This window comes from Kogia breviceps, chromosome 17 (genome assembly GCF_026419965.1).
Source record: "Kogia breviceps isolate mKogBre1 chromosome 17, mKogBre1 haplotype 1, whole genome shotgun sequence".
NCBI classification, from domain to species: Eukaryota; Metazoa; Chordata; class Mammalia; order Artiodactyla; family Physeteridae; genus Kogia; species Kogia breviceps.
Genome location: NC_081326.1, coordinates 62,810,567 through 62,830,444, shown reverse-complemented (window position 1 = coordinate 62,830,444; position 19,878 = coordinate 62,810,567). Strand labels below are relative to the sequence as shown.

The 19,878-nt window shown below is 48.1% G+C and overlaps 1 protein-coding gene across 1 annotated transcript; it reads left to right on the top strand.

Annotated features, from left to right (window-relative positions):
- Positions 1-6,539: 6,539 nt before the first annotated feature.
- On the top strand, positions 6,540-16,491 carry KLHL38 (kelch like family member 38). The gene is made up of 4 exons (XM_059042796.2): positions 6,540-6,752; positions 7,227-8,818; positions 13,684-13,789; positions 15,370-16,491. The coding sequence occupies exons 2-4, from the start codon at positions 7,466-7,468 to the stop codon at positions 15,690-15,692; spliced, it is 1,782 nt and encodes a 593-aa protein (XP_058898779.1). The 5' UTR covers positions 6,540-6,752; positions 7,227-7,465; the 3' UTR covers positions 15,693-16,491.
- The last annotated feature ends 3,387 nt before the right edge of the window (positions 16,492-19,878 follow it).

Here is a 19,878-nt window from a genome sequence, read left to right as displayed (position 1 = left end):
TTCAGGGCAGAAATTGAGACACCGGTGTAGAGAACAAACATATGGACACCAGGGGGGAAAGTGGTGGTGGGGGGTGTGTGGTGGAATGAACTGGGCGATTGGGATTGACATGTATATACTGATGTGTATATAATTGATGACTAATAAGAACCTGCTGTATATAAATTAAAAAAAGATAACATTCTTTTCTCCCAGTTAAAAAATAAATAAAATGAAATAAACAGTCTGGAAAAGGCAAACAGTCTCCAGTGTCAGTCTCTGTCAGGAAATTCCATTATTCTTCTTCTCTGCTTTTCCTGATAAGGGTAGGGGAATAAGACTTATCCCTGAAACACGTTATTAAAATTCAACCTGATGTGAGAGCTTTTCAAAGATGTGTGTACAAAATTCCCCTTTGGCAGTGACCCAGAATTCGTGGTGGGAGAGGAGTGAGGTGGGAAGGAGAAAGGTTGAGGAAGCCTTCCCTTCAGAACACTTACATTATTAACTTGTCTGTCTACCAGATTGTGAGCCCCGCAAGAGCAGGGACCTTGTCCTACTCAATGGATGAACGGATAGACGGATGGATGATGAATGGATGAACGGATAGACGGATGGATGATGAATGGATGAACGGATAGATGGATGGATGATGGATGGATGAACGGATAGACGGATGGATGATGGATGGATGAACGGATAGATGGATGGATGATGAATGGATGAACGGATAGATGGATGGATGAATGGATGAACAGATAGATGGATGGATGATGAATGGATGAATGGATAGATGGATGATGGATGGTTGGACAGACAGATGGATGGACCCTTAGTTAATCAGACCAATTCAACTGGTCCTGCTCAATTCACATTTCCCCTAGGGATTCTAATTAATCCTACTTCTGAAGGATTAAAGTTCATCCGCCCAACAGACCTTCCTCTGTAGGTCATCCACTTTCTATACCACAGCAGCAAATTGCCAAACTATGCCTCAGTGGCCTACAGAGAGTCATGTTCCTGCCGAAATTCCTATCTCCCCATCAGGGAGTGCCTGCCCGGGGGAGCAGAGACGCCAAGGCAGTGTATTATTCTTTGTGACTCACAGTGCTAAAACAGGAGAATAAGAATGTATCCTTGATCATATTATTTCTTTATTCCTGATTTGATTTAGAGCCCAGAAAGCTGATTTGTGGCATAAATGATGTATGAAGTCAGACTTAGGAGTTTGTGGGGAGAAGTGGGACCAGACAGCCGGGTTATGTACCAACCATCCCCTAGCAGTCCTGACATCATCTCTGTCGGCCTTTTTTCCCCCTTGCCCTCCCTGGGGGAAAGAAAATATGAAGATATTTTCTGGCAGTGGGACAGGATGGAGGAAGAGTTGGGAATGCAGTCATTTGCACTACTGGCCTAGTAAAATTAGCTAGGCTTTTAGCTCTCAGAGGACAGTCGGCATGGCAACCCCAGAATCAAGGAGCAGGACGCCTTCTGGCCATTGTCTGGAGCACAAAGTCCTTATTCAGCTTTCCACAAGCTGGTTAAAAAAACATACCCAGACAAATAGGTACAGACGCCGATAGACAGGCACTCACAGACACAGCAAAGTTGTAAAATCACATAGCAAGGGGCAAGCTCCTCCCGGCAGCTTTTGATGACCCAGATCACTGAAACTGTATCTGTCTGCTCCTCAGTTTTCTCCTGCACCTGCAGACTGTGGGAAGTGGAGATACTCTGATGCCATCAGAGAACAGTCTTCCAGTCTCAAGGAGCTGTCCCAAAGCCTTTAAGTGTACATATGTCCCTTCTTGAAACACAGGTCCTGGGAACTGTCCCAGCCATGGTTCACTGGTTAGTGTGAAAGTAACACCTTGCCTTGAAGGGTCTTAGGAGGACTGGACATGTGTGTTATAGCACATTTTGTGGCCTCCTTGTCTGTAGTTGTCAGACGTGAGGCTGACCTGAGCCAGCAGCACTGCCCTTCCATGGGAATCCAGGCCCAGCTCACCCAGACAGGAAAGAAACCGAGGCCTCCTGAGTCCAAGCAGCCTGTAATATCAATGCAAAACTCCATGGGGAAACTGAAGGCTTTCTGAATTTACTTAAAAGGGCAAAATAATAAAGAGTACCAGCTGGCAGCTTGACTGGTGTTCAGACCAGAGCTTCTGGCTTCAGGCCAGAGATGTGCAGAAGCTCTGATGAGGCCCCTTTGCTGAGGCTCAGCCCCTAGCATTCCCTTCTCTGGCCTTTTCAGGGCACAAACCACAGGGTGAGCTGAGAGAGGCACGGCTCAGAGGTCACCTGCCCATATCTTCGTGGCCAGGTGAGAAAGTACAGAAAGGTTAGGTGACTGGTCTAAAGACACACAGCCTGTCCATGACAGAGCCTGGACTGGAATCCAGGACTCCTGGAAGCTGAATAGGTAATGAGGAACATAGCAATGCTCAGGGCAAAGGAAACAGGTAGAGTGAGTAGGGGACTAAATTAGATGCTGAAAACTGGGCACCAGGACCTATTGGAATCTCATGAGGTTATTTTCAGAGTAATGGTATAATACTAACCACAATTTACTGTGAACCTACACTGTGCCAGCACTTTACTAGATGTTTCTCATACATTATGTCTCTGTGACAAGGTTATCCCCATTTAATAGATGGAGAAACCGAGGCTGCAAAAGTGGTTACCAAAGGGGAAGGGGAGAGGGACAGATTTGGGGTATGGGATTAAGAGATACAAACTGCTATTATAAAATAGATAAGCAACAAGGATATATTGTATGGAACAAGGAATTATAGCCATTATCTTGTAATAACTTTAAACAGAGGATAATCTGTAAAAACACTGAATCACTATGTGGTAAACTAATATGACATTGTAAACCAATTATACTTCAATAAAAAAAAAAAAATAAGCTACCCGCCCAAGACCACATAGATGCTGAGAGGAAGTGTCAAGATTCTCCCGAGTCTTCATGCCCTCGAAGCCTGACTCTTGACTCCTTATGACACAACTTTCATCACAAGGAGAGGCAAGGAGCTGAATGTCCTCATTTATCTTAAGTTCCCATATGTTCAGACCCTAAACTAAGACATCTCCCAGAGAAGGTCGGGACATAAAGTTAAGACAAAGAACATAAAACTTTGGGAGACAATTAGATTCATGAACTGAAAGTAGCCGGCTGGGGTTACATGCTGTGGGAGATAGATACGTTTTTTGGATTGGGCTTAGTGTTATATGTGTGTGTTTGCTAGGAGGTAAACACCAAGATTATTTGTGTCTTTTCCTGATGTTTAATGTAGAGCCAGAATTCTCCTAGTAGGCCAGGCCAATGGAATGGGGCCTGTTTTTTTTAAACTTTAGAATCCAAAGGATTTATTAAAGTTGGTCAGACATTGAGGCTGCACACCAGGGCTCGTCTGAAGACTTGACAGGGCTGGATTCCAGAAGGTCTAATTAGTTAGAAAACGTAGGGGAAACTTCAAGATTCCTGCCAATGGGTGGCGCCATGTTAGTTGCCCTCACAACAAACTCTTGGCTTGCCCACTGGCTGGAAGAGAAGTAATATAGTCATTTCAGAACAATAAGGAAATAACTTTTCCTTGTGCTGACTCCGAGGCCAAGGGCTAAAGCACTAGCTTTGGAGTTGAGAAGACCTCGGTTCAGTTTCCAACCTTGAACTCAACTCTTGCTCTGTGGTATAAAGCAATTATTTTACTTTTCACTTCATCATGTTATTGGACTTGATCAAAATGAGGGACATCCAGGGCTGCTCCAGAGCACAGTGTGCATTGCAGCCTAATGGACATGCACCAAGCTGTACACGGGAGCCCTGCTAAACTTATATAGCAGGTGGGGCATGAAGGCCACCTGGCAGAGCTCCCTCTTTTTCCCTAGTCTCCATTCTGTTATGCTCAATTCAGGAACTATATATAATTCACCCACTATGTGTCAGGCACTGTGCTACGTGCTGGGGATAGAGAGACAATTAAGACAAAGTTTTTGCTGTTCAGACACTTCCATTCTAACAAGGGGGACACAAACAGGCAAACATAGTTGCAATGAGGGTATGAGGCATGTACTATTGGAAGTGTGCAGAGGGTGTGGAAACAGTACAGAGGAGTACTGAGTACTGAGAGGGTCGAGGAAGACTTTCAGAGATGCTGATATACAAACAACGTTTTGAAGGATGAATAGTAGTTCAGAAGTGAAAATGGAAAGGACAGCAAAGGGAGGAGCACATACAAAGGCCCAGAAACGCAAACAGAGGGACCTCAGGCCCTTTCAGGAATTTGGCTACTTGCTCGTACGTCCCCAGCACGGTTCAGAAGTGCAAGAACAGTCACCAGCTCTGATAGCTGTACAAACAGCTGCTCTCTCCAGCTCCTTGCTTGTACCTCCAAGGGTCTCTGACCCACGTGGCTCAGATCTTTTGCTCCTAATTCTGGCCTCCAGGCGCATGGCCCCAATGACATGGGATGGATATGTTTTCCTGACCTTGATTTTCTTCTGAGCGTGATCTACTCTGTGATCTGCCACTATGAGAGACACTCCCCCTCCCACCATGCTCTGTGGTGCCCTAAAGTCCAGCCCAGCCCAGCCTTCCCAACAAGGACCAGACACATACAAGGATCTGCAAGTTGTCTGAAGGAGCTCGAGTGAAAAAATGTAAGTGGGACAGGGAAGTGGCAGGAGACCACTTGGTCTCCTTGGTTCCTGCTAAGGAGTATGGACTTTATCCTACAGACGGGGGAGCCACTGAAGGGCACGATGCAGTGGTGGGGGGAGCGTGGAGACTGGCCGATTCTGATTTGTCTTCTTCAGGGTGACTCGGGTGGTGACGGGGTGGATGTACTGGAGGGAGAGACAGGAGCAAGAGGAAGATCAGTGCAGGAGGCTGTTGCAATAGTCCAAGCAAGACTTGAGCAGGAGAGAAAGCTGGGCTTCCCTGCCATTCACTGCTGGTACCCTCAATCGGGACCTCCCCGGAGGCAGGGGCAGGGGCAGGACAGACCTGGGGTCCCTTTAACTCATCTTGGTTGCTCTATAACCCTCCCTCCATCGTGGTTCTAACTCTTACATTTGAAGGCTGCATCCTACTCCATCACCATCATTGCTCTCCTCTCCTTCTTCCCCTCCCCCTCCCCTTCCTCCTCCTCCTCCCTCTCCTCCTCCCCTTCCTCTCTCTCCTCTTCCTCCTCCTCCTCCCTCTCCCCTCCTCCTCCCCCTCCTCTCCCTCCTCCCCCTTCCTCTCCCCTCCTCCTCCTCTCCCTCCCTCTCCTCCTCCCCTTCCTCTCCTTCCTCATCCTCCTCTCCCTCCCTCTCCTCCTCCCCCTCCTCTCTCTTCTCTTCCTCCTCCTCCCTCTCCCTTCCTCCTCCCCTCCACTCCCTCCTCCCCCTCCTCCCCCTCCCCTTCCTCCTCCCTCTCCCCTCCTCCTCTCCCTCCGCTTTCTCCTCCCCTCCCTCTCCCCCTCCTCCTCCCCCTCTCTCTCCTCTTCCTCCTCCTCCTCCTCCCTCTCCCCTCCTCCTCCCCCTCCCCTCCTCCTCCTTCCTCTCCCCTCCTCCTCCTCTCCCTCCCTCTCCTCCTCCCCCTCCTCTCCCTCCTCTTCCTCCTCCCCTCCCTCTCCGCTCCTCCTCCTCCTCCTCCCTCTCCTCCTCTCCATCCTCTCTCCCCCTCCTCCTCCCCCTCCCTCTCCCCCTCCTCCTCTTCCTCCTCCTCCCTTTCCTCTCCCTCCTCTTCCTCCTTCCTCTCCCCCCCTCTTCTCCCCCTCTTCCTCCTCCCTCTCCTTCTTCTTCCTTTCATTCTCTCTCTCTCTCTCCCAACCACCCACCCCCCTCTCCTGGAGCAACATATTTTGCCTCCTCCCTCTAGCACAAGCCTCCCTGAAGGGAAAAAATGGAAAAATAAAACAGAAAAGCAAATCTGAACTATAAAAAACTAACTGAAGAATAGTCAGCAGGGCTCTTGTGAGAAGCAAGTATGACCCACAAGACTACTGCCCTTGCCACTTCAAAACAGAAGCCCCTGTGATAAGGAGGATCAATAAAGGTTTGGTCTTTCCCAAGTCTAGAAACTCTGGAATGCTCCACAAATATTTAAGACAACTTTCATCACAGACACCATCACCTCGGAGCCTGAAGGAGGAACTCTCAGCCCTCTGCAACGATCCTGCCAGCAGACGGTAGGAAATAGAGCACCACTAAACAACACCCTTGGGCCCATGTTCTGGCTTCCCTGTGACCATCTGCCACCTTCAACTTGCCCAGGACAATCTTCAGAGACTTTCCCCAGGTCACGGCAACCTGTTTACAGACATCTAGAATTCCCAAGCACTTTTAGGACAAGGGACTCGGGATGTGTCCAAGTGGGCAGCGAGGTCTTCTCTAAGAGAAGCCGTTCCTCCAGATCTATTTCTGCCGATGTAAACACTTGCCAAAGAAACAAGGCATGTGGGCATGCGCCGGCGCTGCAGGCCCTCGGGTTGCTGCAAAAGGCAACTGGAAAGTCACATGTCATAACAGTGGAAAGTACATATGCAACTATTCTTAGCCCTGGAATGTATACACTGTCTCCCTGCCCAGCAGTTCTTTCACAAAGGTCTAGAAAACTGTGAAAGTGCCTTCAGCATAAGCAAATCCAGAATTCTCCCAGGACAAATTATTTGCCAACTGAAGGAAAGGCCTGGGTTTATGGTTTCATTTGGAGCGAGAGGTGGAAACTCTCCAGAGGGACCAGCCAGAGCAGGTATCGGTGGATGTCACTGCAGCAAAACAAGGTAAATAGCTCGAATGTTTAATTCTTCTGCAGGTAGACGGACAGCCAGACGTCATCCAATAAGCCCTGTCCAGGGTATTGTTTGGTCTCTGCTTTCTATTTACCTCGTTTTAAAAACAAAACCCACAAGACTCTGTGAAGTCAGGCTTTAAAAAAGAAAAAAAAAAATCTCAAAGGTCCACTTTCATCCCTCATTTCTGTCTTGTTACAGAGGCCACACCCCCAGAATGATATCTGTGGGGAATGACTAACACCCAGAAAGATGTTTAGATGAGTTTACTAAATAACAGACAAGCTGAGAATCTGGAGAAAAGTTCACAGACTTCTGCCGGTCAAATGCACAGACTGTCATCTTGCTTCAGGTTCACATTTCAGACCATGTGACCATTTGCCACCTTCAACTCGCCCAACTTATCCAACCACCTTCTCTTTTTTTTTTTTTGGTTTTTCTTTTGTTTTGTTTTGTTTTTCTCAGATTGTCTGCAGATGCCATTTGCCTGTTACCTCTGAGAGTAATCGTAACCAAAAAGAGAGGTGTCAGCTGTGGGGCCCGCGCCACAGGTGGCCTTCCTTTCCGATCTTCACTGAGCCATACTCTTGGCAATACCCACAGGAGTCTTGGTGAATGGACATAGATGCTCTAGGTCTTGGAGCCGCCGCAGCTAAACCCTCCAGCACGTGCTCCCTCTTGGGACTTCTCCCCATCTTTGTAGGATGGACGAGGAATCGCCAGATGGGCTGCTCTTCAAAGACCATGACTTCTCCTCTGACTTGTTGAGGCAGCTCAATGGCTTGAGGCAGAGCAGGATCCTGACTGACGTGAGCATCTGCACTGGGGCCTGGGAGGTCCCCTGCCACCGCAACGTGCTGGCCTCCAGCAGCCCCTACTTCAGGGCCATGTTCTGCAGCGACTTCCGGGAGAGCAGCGAGCCCAAAGTCCAGCTGAAAGGCCTCGACTCTGCAACTCTGGAGCGGATCATCCTGTATGTGTACACGGGCGAGGCGCACATCACAGCGGAGACCGTCCTGCCCTTGATGGAGGCCGCCTCCATGCTGCAGTACCCCAAGCTGCTTGAGGCCTGTTCCTCCTTCCTCCAGAGCCAGCTGGCCCCCAGCAACTGCCTGGGCATGATCAGACTCTCTGAAATCTTCAGCTGTGAGACCCTCAGGAAGAAAGCCAGGGAGGTGGCCCTGACCTACTTCCCAGAGGTGGCCGCATCGGACGATTTGAAGGAGCTCTGGGCCTTGGAACTGAGAGATTACCTGGGAGATGACGGGCTCTGCGCGGAGGAGGAGAAGGTGTTCGAGGCCCTCATGGTTTGGATCAAGCATGACGTCCAGACCCGGAAGCAATACATGCAGGAACTGTTCAAGCAGGTCAGGCTGCAGTACGTCCACCCAGCCTTCTTCTACCACTTCATCGCCAACGACGCCCTCCTGCAGTCCTCGCCCCCCTGCCAGACCATCTTGGAGACAGCCAAGAGGCAGGTGTTTTCTTCGTACGGCACCACCAGTGCCCCGGACCTCCAGGCTCTGTGGCATGTCCCCCCGAGAAACTCTTACCAAGACTTCCTCATCCTCTTGGGTGGAAGGAAGGACAACCAGCAGACCTCCAGGGACGTCCTGCTGTACGACGGACAGACCGGCCACTGGCAGAGCCTTGCCAAACTCCCAGCCCGGCTGTATAAGGCCTCGGCCGTCACCTTGCACCGCAGCATCTACCTGCTGGGAGGCATGGCGGTGGGTGCGGGGAACAGTGTGGTCAGTCCCAAGGTCTACATCTTCTCCCTGAAATTCAATCAGTGGAGGCTGGGGCAGCCCATGCTGGCAGCCCGCTACTCCCACAGAAGCACTGCCCATAAGAACTTCATCTTCTCCATCGGGGGGATTGGAGAAGGACACGGGGTCATGGGCTCCATGGAGAGATATGACAGCATCTGCAACGTCTGGGAGAGGATGGCCAGCATGCCACTGGGGGTCCTCCACCCGGCCGTCGCTGTGAAAGACCAAAGACTCTACCTTTTTGGGGGAGAGGACATCATGCAGAACCCTGTGCGCCTTATCCAGGTAAAGGGTCCCTCCCACCATGGCTACACACACACACACACACACACGCACACACAGACATAGAAACGTATGCAAATACATGCATATACACATACATATACACATATGTACATGTACGCTGCATACACACATACATATAATACATACATACATGCTGGTCAGTTGCAGGGGAAGGAAAAAGGAGAGAGGGAGAGAAGGAAGGAAGTTAGTTTAATTTCAGCCAGATTTTATCCATTTATGAATTCTTTTTGTGTAAGATTAATACATACAAAGGTACATCAGATATATCTAACGGTTCTACCTAGAACACATCGAATGCCAGACAGTGAAGTCCTATAGGACTATTGCAGAGGCTTCTAACCAAAATCAGTAAGGCCTTAAAAGAAGACTCCCAAGCACTGGTCCACAGTCTGTTACCAAATCCCCTGGAACCTGACCTCAGATCTGCTGAATCAAAATCTCTATGTAGGAGGTCTTGACATTTACTGTTTACAAACGTTTACAGGAGATTCTAAGACACAGCCAGGTTGAGGAACCCCTGCCTTAAATGATACACAGATGCTAATTTCACTAACAGGCTCTCTGAGAAGTGTGATGAATAGAGATCAAAATGTCAGAATGTTGGGTGTTTTCCACCTTGACACAAGTTCTAATCTCTGCAGTTCACCTAGATATGAAAAACTTCAAGCCTCTACATGATACATGAAGATAATCAAGGAGGCGCCTGAGATCTGCCGTGTTCATTTAGAGGAGTTATATTGGGTGCCAACCACAGAGAAGGCCCTGGGGACGCAGACATGAGCAGGAAATTCCACTTACCCTCCAGGAGCTTATGAGACAACTGCAATTCAGATGCTGAATAGAGGGGTGCTCTAAGAGCATAGGGGTGCCCTAAACCAGTCTCGAGGGAATCGGGCAGGGTGTGAGGGTTCAGGGAGCTTTGGAGGGAACTCTGTGAGGTTGCTTTAAGCTGACTTGAGCAGAGAGGCAGAGGAAGAGAGAAGGCAGGTGAGGATGAGGAGTAAAAGAGGAGGAGGGCACACAGAGTGGACAGAGGGCTCTGACATGGACAGAGACGGGCGGCAGCTTCTCTGAGCAGGTGAGCCTGCGTCTGGAGCAGGGGTCACACTCATCTGCTGAGGGAGGGGTGGCGTTCCTGGGTAAGGAACGAGGCTGGCGCGAAGGCCCTGAAGCAGAAGGGGGCACGGCCCTTCGCCTGGAGGAGCCGAAAGCATGACCAGGTTGCAGCAAGTCTGTGCACCAAGGCGGAGCTGGGGAGGGTCAGTCCCCCCATAATCTCTCTCAGCCCCCGTCCCAAGCCACGCAAGCAACCCCCTCCACCAGACTGCTGCCCCTGAGACCCTCCTACAGAAATTTCAGAACATTCCTGGGGGGATGAGTGTGGAGATGAGGCTGATCTGGCAGGGCTTTCCAGGCCTTGTCAAGGAAATGGGGTTCAAGCCTAAGGGTAGCAGGGTAGGTGAAGTAGTCAGATTTGCATGTTTGGAATTTCCTTCTGGACGTTTTGTGGAGAAGGCACTGGAAGAGGCCTGAGTGGACAAAGGAAGGAGAGTTGGGAGATTCTTCCACAGGCCCAGGCAAGGGATGATGGTGGCTCAGACTAAGTTGGTGCCAGTGGAAACAGAAAAGTGATCATTTCAATGCAATCCTTTTCTTGTTTTTCTCTTTCCTTCACTTCTCCAGCCCACATTGTCTACTCTTCCCTGACCATCTAGGCAGATTCTAAGTCTGTTCCAAATCCCACTCATTTACTTGAGCCAAGGGAGACATGTTCTGTTCCCCTCCAAGCTCTGGCCACACAACACAGGTGTAATAAAGAGCTTCTGTGTAAGGCTAGAGCCCCCTCCTACATTTTTAAAAAGCTATTTTTCAAAATAAAGTTAACAACTATGTTGATGATTTCACATTACAAAATTGTTACCGATTCCTAAGAATAAATACAAAGCTCAAAAAAAGCTTTTAAGCTACCTCATCAAGAAATGTTTAGGACAATTAAACAAGAAGCTTGAAGAGCCAAAAAACAAAAACCAAAACACTAACATGTGAGTGATCCTTTTACACTGCAGCTTATGAGAAGGGGAAAATGGGGAAAGTATTAATTTGGAAGCTCTTCTTATCTACTTAGCATTAGTTTTGTAATGGAAATTGTACTCACTCAGACATCGTTCAAGACGAATGCTTGGGGTTACTTGATGGGGTAGGTTGGATTTTCAAGTATAGGTTCAAAGATTTCTTCATCAGATGATTTATCTGCACGCAAGCATTCTTTTTAAGGACGAGACTGCTGTGGCGTTACTGTGCAAATCGTGTGTGTGCGTGTACCTCTCTACCTGGCCTTCTTTCTACCCCTGTTGCTAGATGGTGTTAAGCAAATCCTTTACCATAACAAAGTATCACTTCCTCCATGGGTCAAAGACCATCCTTTGTTGTCCTTGTCTCATCCTCTCTGGCGGTATGGTGAGGATTGTGAACAAATGTTTAATCTATTTTTTTTAACATCTTTATTGGAGTATAATTGCTTTACCATGGTGCGTTAGTTTCTGCTGTACAACAAAGTGAATCAGTTTGAAACCATCCCCAAAGCTAATAGAGAACAGAAAGCCAGGAGCCAATTACACAAGTAAAATGCAACCAGTGTTTGCTTTTCCTCCAAGGATCTCATGTTTCCAAAGAGTGTTCCCCACATATTTGCAGATGAAACCATGAGGCTTGACAGCCATTGTGGTTGCCTCTGTCTCTAGCTGTGGCCTCCTCTATGCTTCACCAACTTTAAGGACTGACAGAGACTTCAAGAGGGCTTCAGTCTTGAAAGCCTCCATCAAGAAAGCCACACCGAAGAAAAAGGAACCGTCCGTCCTACACTGTTGGTGGAAATGTAAACTGGTACAGCCACTACGGAGAACAGTATGGAGGTTCCTTAAAAAATTTAAAATAGAGTTACCAAATGATCCAGCAATCCCACTCCTGGGCATATATCTGGAGAAAACCATAATTCAAAAAGACACATGTACCCCAATGTTCACAGCAGCACTATTTACAATAGCCAGGACATGGAAGCAACCTAAATGTCCATCAATAGATCAATGAATAGAGAAGATGTGGTATGTATATACAATGGAATATTACTCAGCCATAAAAAAGAATAAACTAATGTCATTCACAAAACATGGATGGACATAGAGATTATCATACTAAGTGAAGTAAGCCAGACAGAGAAAGACAAATATCATATGACATTGCTTATCTGTGGAATCTAAAAAAACCAAAAAAACAAAAAAAAAGGATACAAATGAACAGACTTACAAAACAAAAACAGACCCACAGATATAGAAAACAAACTTATAGTTATCAAAGGGGAAAGCTGGGGTGGCAGGGGAATAAATTAGGAGATTGGGATTAACATATACACATACATATATAAAATAGGTAACCAACCAGGACCTACTGTATAGCACAGGGAACTATACTCAATATTTTGTAATAATCTATAAGGAAAAAGAATCTGAATTCAGATATATATATATATATATATATATATATATATATATATATAAAAAACTGAATCACTGTGCTGTTCACCTGAAACTAACACAACATTGTAAATCAACTATACTTCGATTTTAGAAATCTATAAAAGGGACTTCCCTGGTGGTCCAGTGGTTCAGACTCCATGCTTCCACTGCAGGGGACACGGGTTTGATCCCTGGTCAGGGAATTAAGATCCCACATGCTGTGGGGCACGGCCAAAAATACAAACCATCACCAAATATCTTTAAACACTACTAATACTGAAATAAAGGCAAATTAAAATAGTAAATGCTTTTTTTAAATCTATTTTTTTTAAAAAAAGAAAGAAAAGCTACATCTCCATGGCCCCAAGCAGAGCCATGAGTGTGGTGGATAAAGGCATGGATTCTGGGTTCAGTCAGACTAGCTCTTCTACTACTCTAGCTGTGTGACCTTGAGCATGTCATTTCACCTCTCTCAGCCTAAATGGTCTAATCTGGAAAACAGAGGGAAGTAATGGTATCTACATCATAGGATGGTTGTGAAGATCAAATTTGGTAAAATGATAAAATATAAGGCCTTTGATATAGTGGCAAAAATATTTCGTACAGAAAGAATTTCCAGTCAAGAATATTGGAATATTTTGTTCCTTTGTTTCTTATACGAAGTCCATCCTATATCTCTTGTGCTAAATTCTGCCAGTAATGAACTAATTGGCATTTGACATTTAAACTTTAAACTGAGGCATCTAACAGGAGCACGTGTTCTGGGAATCATGATTTGCTACTCTATTTCAGACCAAGGCCAAGGAATCCTGCCTCCACCTCTTTGCTCTTTCTTCCTATTCTCATGCTTACTTTTTTCTAGGATTCTAATGACTTTCAGGCATGACCTATTGTTCAAAAGCCTTCCTCCTTTAGCCCTAAATTTATTCTTGGCCCTAAGAGTCTCTCGGATACACTGGAACATTTAGAAATTTAAACATGAGCCAGAAATAAAAATGCTTGAAAAATCACTGGTTTTACACATTTCCAAGTTGCTCCATTTCTCACTGAAAAGAAAGAAATGTCCCAAGCAAGGCAAGCAAACACATACTACAAACACTTAACTACCACTGAGCTCACAAAGCCACATAAAGACCAATTTCTGGGAACATTCTTCTTTGTTATTTAATTATATTTTGTTTACTGATAGTAAGATAACTACATTTTAAGAACTGGGAAAAAAAGTGAAATGAAAGAGAAATTACCACTCTTTCACCCTCCTAATTGCTATTTCTATCTTTAAAAAACGTTATCACTTTAAAATGCAGTGCCGTGATTATATTTCTCTGTCAGGTTTATCACATTTCCAGAAACACGTGGTTCAAAATGGAGACGAGAATGATCAAGAATGTTTGTGCCCCTGCCGTGGTACTTGGGGAGCGGATTGTCATTGTGGGAGGTGAGTTTTAACAGAAGATCGAGAGGCTGGACACGAACTTGGCATCTCCCATGGGAAAACGGTCACTGATGTTTTTCTACGAGACAGTCTTTCTTTTTTTTTATAAATTTATTTATCTATTTATTTATTTTTGGCTGCGTTAGGTCTTCGTTGCTGCGCGCGGGTTTTCTCTAGTTGTGGCGAGCGGGGGCTGCTCTTCATTGACGTGCACGGGCTTCTCATGGCGGTGGCTTCTCTTGTTGTGGAGCACGGGCTCTAGGCACACGGGCTTCAATAGTTGTGGCTAGCAGGCTCTGGAGCGCAGGCTCAGTAGCTGTGGCGCACAGGCTTAGTTGCTCTGTGGCATGTGGGATCTTCTTGGACCAGGGATCGAACCCATGTCCCATGCATTGGCAGGTGGATTCTTAACCACTGCGCCACCAGGGATGTCCCAAGACAGTCTTTTTTAAAGCACATAACTGAACCACTTTGCTCTACACCTGAAACTAACACCACATTGTAAATCAACAATTCCCCAATATAAAATAAAAAATAAATTTAAAAAAATAAAATAAAAGTACACCCATCCAACTAGGGGAGTGTGGACGACTTGACAAAGCTCTTTTCTCATCTAGAAGCTTCTCCCTGTCAAACAAGGAATGAAATAATGAACCTATTTCACAGAGTTGTGATCATAAAATGTGCTCATCTATCTAAACCACTTAGCACTATCCCAGACCCGGGGCAAATACTCAAAAAAAACATTTGCTGTTGTAAATAAGATTAGCTGCTAAGGGATAATTTCTCTGTAATTGTAGTATAATACTATGGTTAAGAGGGCTGGTTTGGGGGTCAGATAGACCTGGGTTCAAATCCTGACTCTGGGGGCTTCCCTGGTGGCGCAGTGGTTGAGAATCCGCCTGCCGATGCAGGGGACACGGGTTCGTGCCCCGGTCCGGGAAGATCCCACATGCCGCAGAGCGGCTGGGCCCGTGAGCCATGGCTGCTGAGCCTGTGCGTCCGGAGCCTGCGCTCCGCAATGGGAGAGGCCACAACAGTGAGAGGCCCACGTACCACAAAAAAAACACACAAAAAAAACAACAAATCCTGACTCTGCCACTAACTGGCTGTACACTCTTAGGCAAGTTATTCATCTCTTTATGCCTCTGTGTGCTGATCTGTAAAATGGGAATCACAAGAGTACCCACCAGATAGGGCTGTCGTGGGGACCCACTTCTGAGTTCCCAAAGGCTCCGTCTTGGGATTGTTAAAGCTCTTGGATGAGCAAATGAGAAAGATGGAAAAGCTAACGAGGCTGAGAAGGCCACTGGAATCTCTGCTCTAAATCTAAGAACGAACGACATCAGTGTTGCCCTCACTTCGAGTTAAGATGCAGAGACTGAAGTCAGAGGGATCCGGGTCCACATCCCAGCTCTGCCACATAACAAGACCTTGGGCAGGTTACGGAAACATTCCACGCTTTAGCTCAGAGTCCCGCCTCAGGGTTAGGCGATGTCAGAGATCAGACAGGTCCCCGGACCGCTGGCCTCCAGTCCCAAATAAGCATCGCTGACCTTGTCGATATGCCATTTGGTTTTCAGGTTACACAAGGAGGATCCTTGCTTATGACCCTCAGTCCAACAAATTTGTCAAATGCGCAGACATGAAAGACCGGAGGATGCACCACGGGGCCACGGTGATGGGGAACAAGCTCTACGTGACGGGGGGGCGGCATCTGACCACGGACTGCAGCATCGAGGACTCGGCCTCCTTCGACTGCTACGACCCTGAGACCGACACCTGGACCTCCCAGGGGCAGCTGCCTCATAAGCTCTTTGACCACGCCTGCCTCACTCTCCGGTGCATCCCCCACCCCTCCACCACCCCCGAGACCCACGAGAAACTGAGAAGTCATCTGTCCTAGTCAAGATGCTCTTGCTGCAAGAGACAGAACCCAACTCCAAAAAGCTTAACCCTGGAAGGGTGCAGGGAGAGCTCACAGAACTGCAAGTTCCAGAGCCTGGAGGCCTGGGACCAAGCATACTGTTGACAGAACACTGTTTCTCTGTCTCTGTCTCTGCCTCTCTATCTTTTCTCTCTCCCTTTCCCTCTCTCCCTCCCTCCTTCTCTACCTCATCTCTGTTAGGCTCTACTCTACAAATAAGCTTCTTTATCCACGCAGTGTGAGAACAATGGCAACTGATAAATCCAGACCCATACTCTCTAGCTTGGCATCCTCGGGAAGAACTTTACCGTTATCCATATAATAACTGCCTCCCACAACGATGCTGATTGGCCCTTTTTGAACTCCATGCCTCCCTCTTGAGCCAATCACTGTTTCCAGATTGTGCTACTAGAGTTGGCTTGTCCTGGATCATGTCTCTATGGGCAGAGGTGGGGTTAACGGTTGTCATTGACAACCTATCTGAACTGCGCATAATGGGATAGAAACGGTTCCCCAAAGCAAGAAATAAAATGCTGAGTTGATTAAAAACCACCTCTTCCCAGAACATCACAGAAGTTCAGAATGAGAGGGCAAAGACACCCAAGAGGGTTTCTGGAAGCACTTGGTCCAGGTGGCAGCAAGAGCAATTGCCATGACTGTGTTTCTCTGCATTCTAGGATGTAGTGCATTGGAATTCCAGAAGAGTATGTGAAACTCAGTATCCAGTGTTTGCAAAATTATCTGCACCAGCAGAATAAAGTGTGTTTCTGGTGCCAAATGATGTCTTTCTCTAGCCTCTGTGGAGCTGTAAACCTACAGAATTAAGCAAGATTTTCAATTTGGTAAATGTTATGAGAATTGCTGTCCTGAGGAAAGCCAACAAATTCCTTCAGAGATTACCGCAATTACGGCCCTTCCAATGCCAGGGCTGACTTTCCCTACAGCCCTCTTTGTCTCAAAGAGCCTCCCACAATGGATCAGTCCCAAACTCAGGAATTAGCTGAAGCTGCTAGCACATTACAATCACCTGGGATGATGTTTGAAAATGGGACCACGTCCCATTCGGGATGGACAGACAGGGATTCTCAGAGGTGGGACCAGAGCTCTGTATTTTTGAGAAGCATCCCAGGTCATTGAAATGTACGTGCAGTGAGGTCGAGAACCACCCCCCCGCTCAGCTGCGGGCACAGAAGACCTTCACCTGCTGGTCCCACCCCCATCCTGGCCTGGGCCCCCCCACCACCCAGCAAGGGAGGCGACGTCCTCTCCCCACCTGGGATGAGTCTTGCCGCCCTGAGCCTGGCACCACGGTGCCCCCAGGCTGACACCTTCCTCCCCGTCCTGCTCTCCACATCCATGTTCTGGATTTTTTCCTTTCTTCCTAGTTTGTACCTTTTGCGCTCTTTCTCCTGCTGGGGTCTGATGCTCTGCCCTGCTCCCCAGACCACTCGGTTGTGGTCCAGACACCCTCCCCAGATGGTCATCCTGGACGCTGTCGCCTGAGCTGTTGGCTGGCCTTATTTCAGCCTCTTCTCTTTGAACGTCTTTGTTCAGGCTCTCGATCCCACCTCTCCCTCAAACCGTACTTGTGAAAGTGACCAGTGACTCCGACAGTGCCTACACGGTAGCCCATTTTCACTTCTTGTCGGACTTGACCAGTCAGCAGCGTATGACCCACTGACCCTCTCTCCATCTTGAAATACCTTCCTCTCGGCCTCTGGGACACCCACTTGCTCTTGCTTCTCTCCCTTCTCCCTGCAGTTCATTCTTGTCTCCTTGTTTCCCTGGCAAATACGTGGTGGTTGACTCACCCCGGTGCTGAGCCCTGAGGACGTTTCTGTATCTACTTTCACTCCCGGGGTGCATGAGCTCTTCCAGTGCATGGCTTTCCATACTGTCCCAATGCTGCTGACTTTCCAGCTTTCTCTGACTCCGCACTCCACTGCTTGCCCTACGTCTCCACATCAGTGTCAAGTAGACACCTCAAACTAAACATGTTCAAGATCACTCTTTCCTCTCCAAGACAACTCCTCCCATAGGCTTCTCCACTCTGGGACAGAACAATACCTTCTCCCAGTTTCTCAGGCCCAAAGCCTTGGACACTACTCTTGGCTCTTCCTCTCACACTTCACTCCATTTGTTCCAACAATATGCAGAGACCAACCGCGTCTCAACACCCGTAGCTCTGTCTCTGGTCCCAGCTGCCATATTGACTCAGCTGGACCATCACCATCATTTCTTCACTGGTCTCTCCGCTTCCACCTTTGCCCCAAACCTCTTCTCAACACAGCAGCCTGTGTGATCTTTCACACATAGAAAAAAATAAGTCAGAAGAGGTCATTCCCTTGTCCCCTCCAAAGCCTTCCCAGCTGTCTCAGACCACCTGCAGGGAACTGCAAGCTCACCCACCGGCCCTGCCACCTCTCTGCTCTCGGCTCCTGGCCTCATCTCCCACCATGTACCCCTCTCCCTCAGCATTAGCCTCCAGCTCACACATTCCCAGCAAGTCTCCACTTCCTGTTTCCACCCTTGCTGCGCCCTCCACCTGAAAACGCTGGCCCCAGTTCATGACCACGTGGCTCCCTCCCTCCCTCAAGTCCTGCTCAGAGAGGCCTTCCCTGACGGCCCTCATCTGATCCATCAACAGGTCCTGTCCGCGACACCCCTGAAACAGACCACGAATACCTCCAGTCCCTCTGTCTTCATTGCTGCTTCTCTGAGTGCAGCCATCCTCACCTCCTACCAGCCTCCTAATAGACTCGCTGCTTCCACTCCTGTTCCTCTGATACTTCCTCAAATAAGAGGTATTCTTTTTATTTTATTTTATTTATTTACTTATTTATTTTGCGGTACGCGGGCCTCTCACTGTTGTGGCCTCTCCCGTTGCGGAGCACAGGCTCCGGACGCGCAGGCTCAGCGGCCGTGGCTCACGGGCCCAGATGCTCCGCGGCATGTGGGATCTTCCCGGATCGGGGCACGAACCCGTGTCCCCTGCATCGGCAGGAGGACTCTCAACCACTGCGCCACCAGGGAAGTCCCAGCTATTCTTTCTAAAACACGGACCTGATCGTGTTACTTTCCTGCTTAAAATATGTTGAGTCTTCCAGAGACATTTGCCCGAAGCTCCCAATCCTCCATCTAGCCTCTAGGGCCTTCCATGACCCAGCACCTGCCTATCTCTCTGCCCTGATCTGTTGCTACTCCTCTTCCCCACGCCCCCACCCCCGCAGTCATCTCTGCTTCAGTCATCCTTTATTAGTTCCCCTCCTCTCTCTTGCCACAGGGCCTTTGCACTTGCTCTTGCCCCTGCCTGATACACACCTCTCTCACCTCTTCACCTAATGTAATTTCAATTTATACCTGACACTCTAGATGTAAAAAGTCACTGCATCAAGGAGGGTCTCCATGACCCCTGCCACCCCAGCCAGGGTCAGCTCTCTTATATGTCCCCTTTGAGACCCTCACCCTATTTGTGATGCCTTGATCATCGTTTTCCCCTGTAGAGTCTTACATCTGTCCTGTTTTCCTCTGCATTCCCAGATTCGGAGCTGGGCTCAGTGTCGGCCACGTGGATCGCAGATCCTCAATTAACGTATGATGAGTGGATGAAAGAATGAGTAAATGAACGTGGAAGCTGAATCAACACTGTCTCTGGGATCTCAAATTCAGAGGTAAGTTCGTGTAGGCACTAGTTTACGCCCCCCCCTCAGGCCCTCTGCTAAGGATGGCAGTCTGTCCTTCCCTCTCTCCCTCCCTTTCCCCCTCTTGAACCGAGTCTGGCGAGTCTGGTTGGCGCGGCCTACCTCAGTCAAGCCTGCAGGGCAAAGGGCTTTGTCCAGAGGGCACTATTTGCCTGGGAGTCTTGCCATCTATAAACTCCTTCTGTGGCCTCCAATAGTCCTTCTGTCAGAGACTTGCTAAGGCCTTGACTTTCTTTTCCCTTCGTCTCAGTCCAATATGTAATAAGCTGCCAGAGTTTGTGGCTACTCAGAACTTGTCCAAGTCTCCCTGGGGCACAGAAGAACTATGTAAATTGTCTGCTGGGATTTAGAAAGAAAGATGGCACCAGAGCCAATCACATTCGGACACACATCGCAGGCCAGCTGGTGCATCGAATCAGATGCATCTGTGACAGGTGCATTCATACACCTGGGCGTCCTGAGGG

What these genes read in the sequence shown, in the direction of transcription:
- KLHL38 (XM_059042796.2), top strand. Translation starts at nt 7,466, where the DNA reads ATGGACGAGGAATCGCCAGATGGGCTGCTCTTCAAAGACCATGACTTC. An exon ending in ACCCTGTGCGCCTTATCCAG is followed by an intron (nt 8,819 to 13,683) that starts GTAAAGGGTCCC and finishes TTTCTCTGTCAG; the next exon opens with GTTTATCACATTTCCAGAAA. An exon ending in GCGGATTGTCATTGTGGGAG is followed by an intron (nt 13,790 to 15,369) that starts GTGAGTTTTAAC and finishes TTTGGTTTTCAG; the next exon opens with GTTACACAAGGAGGATCCTT.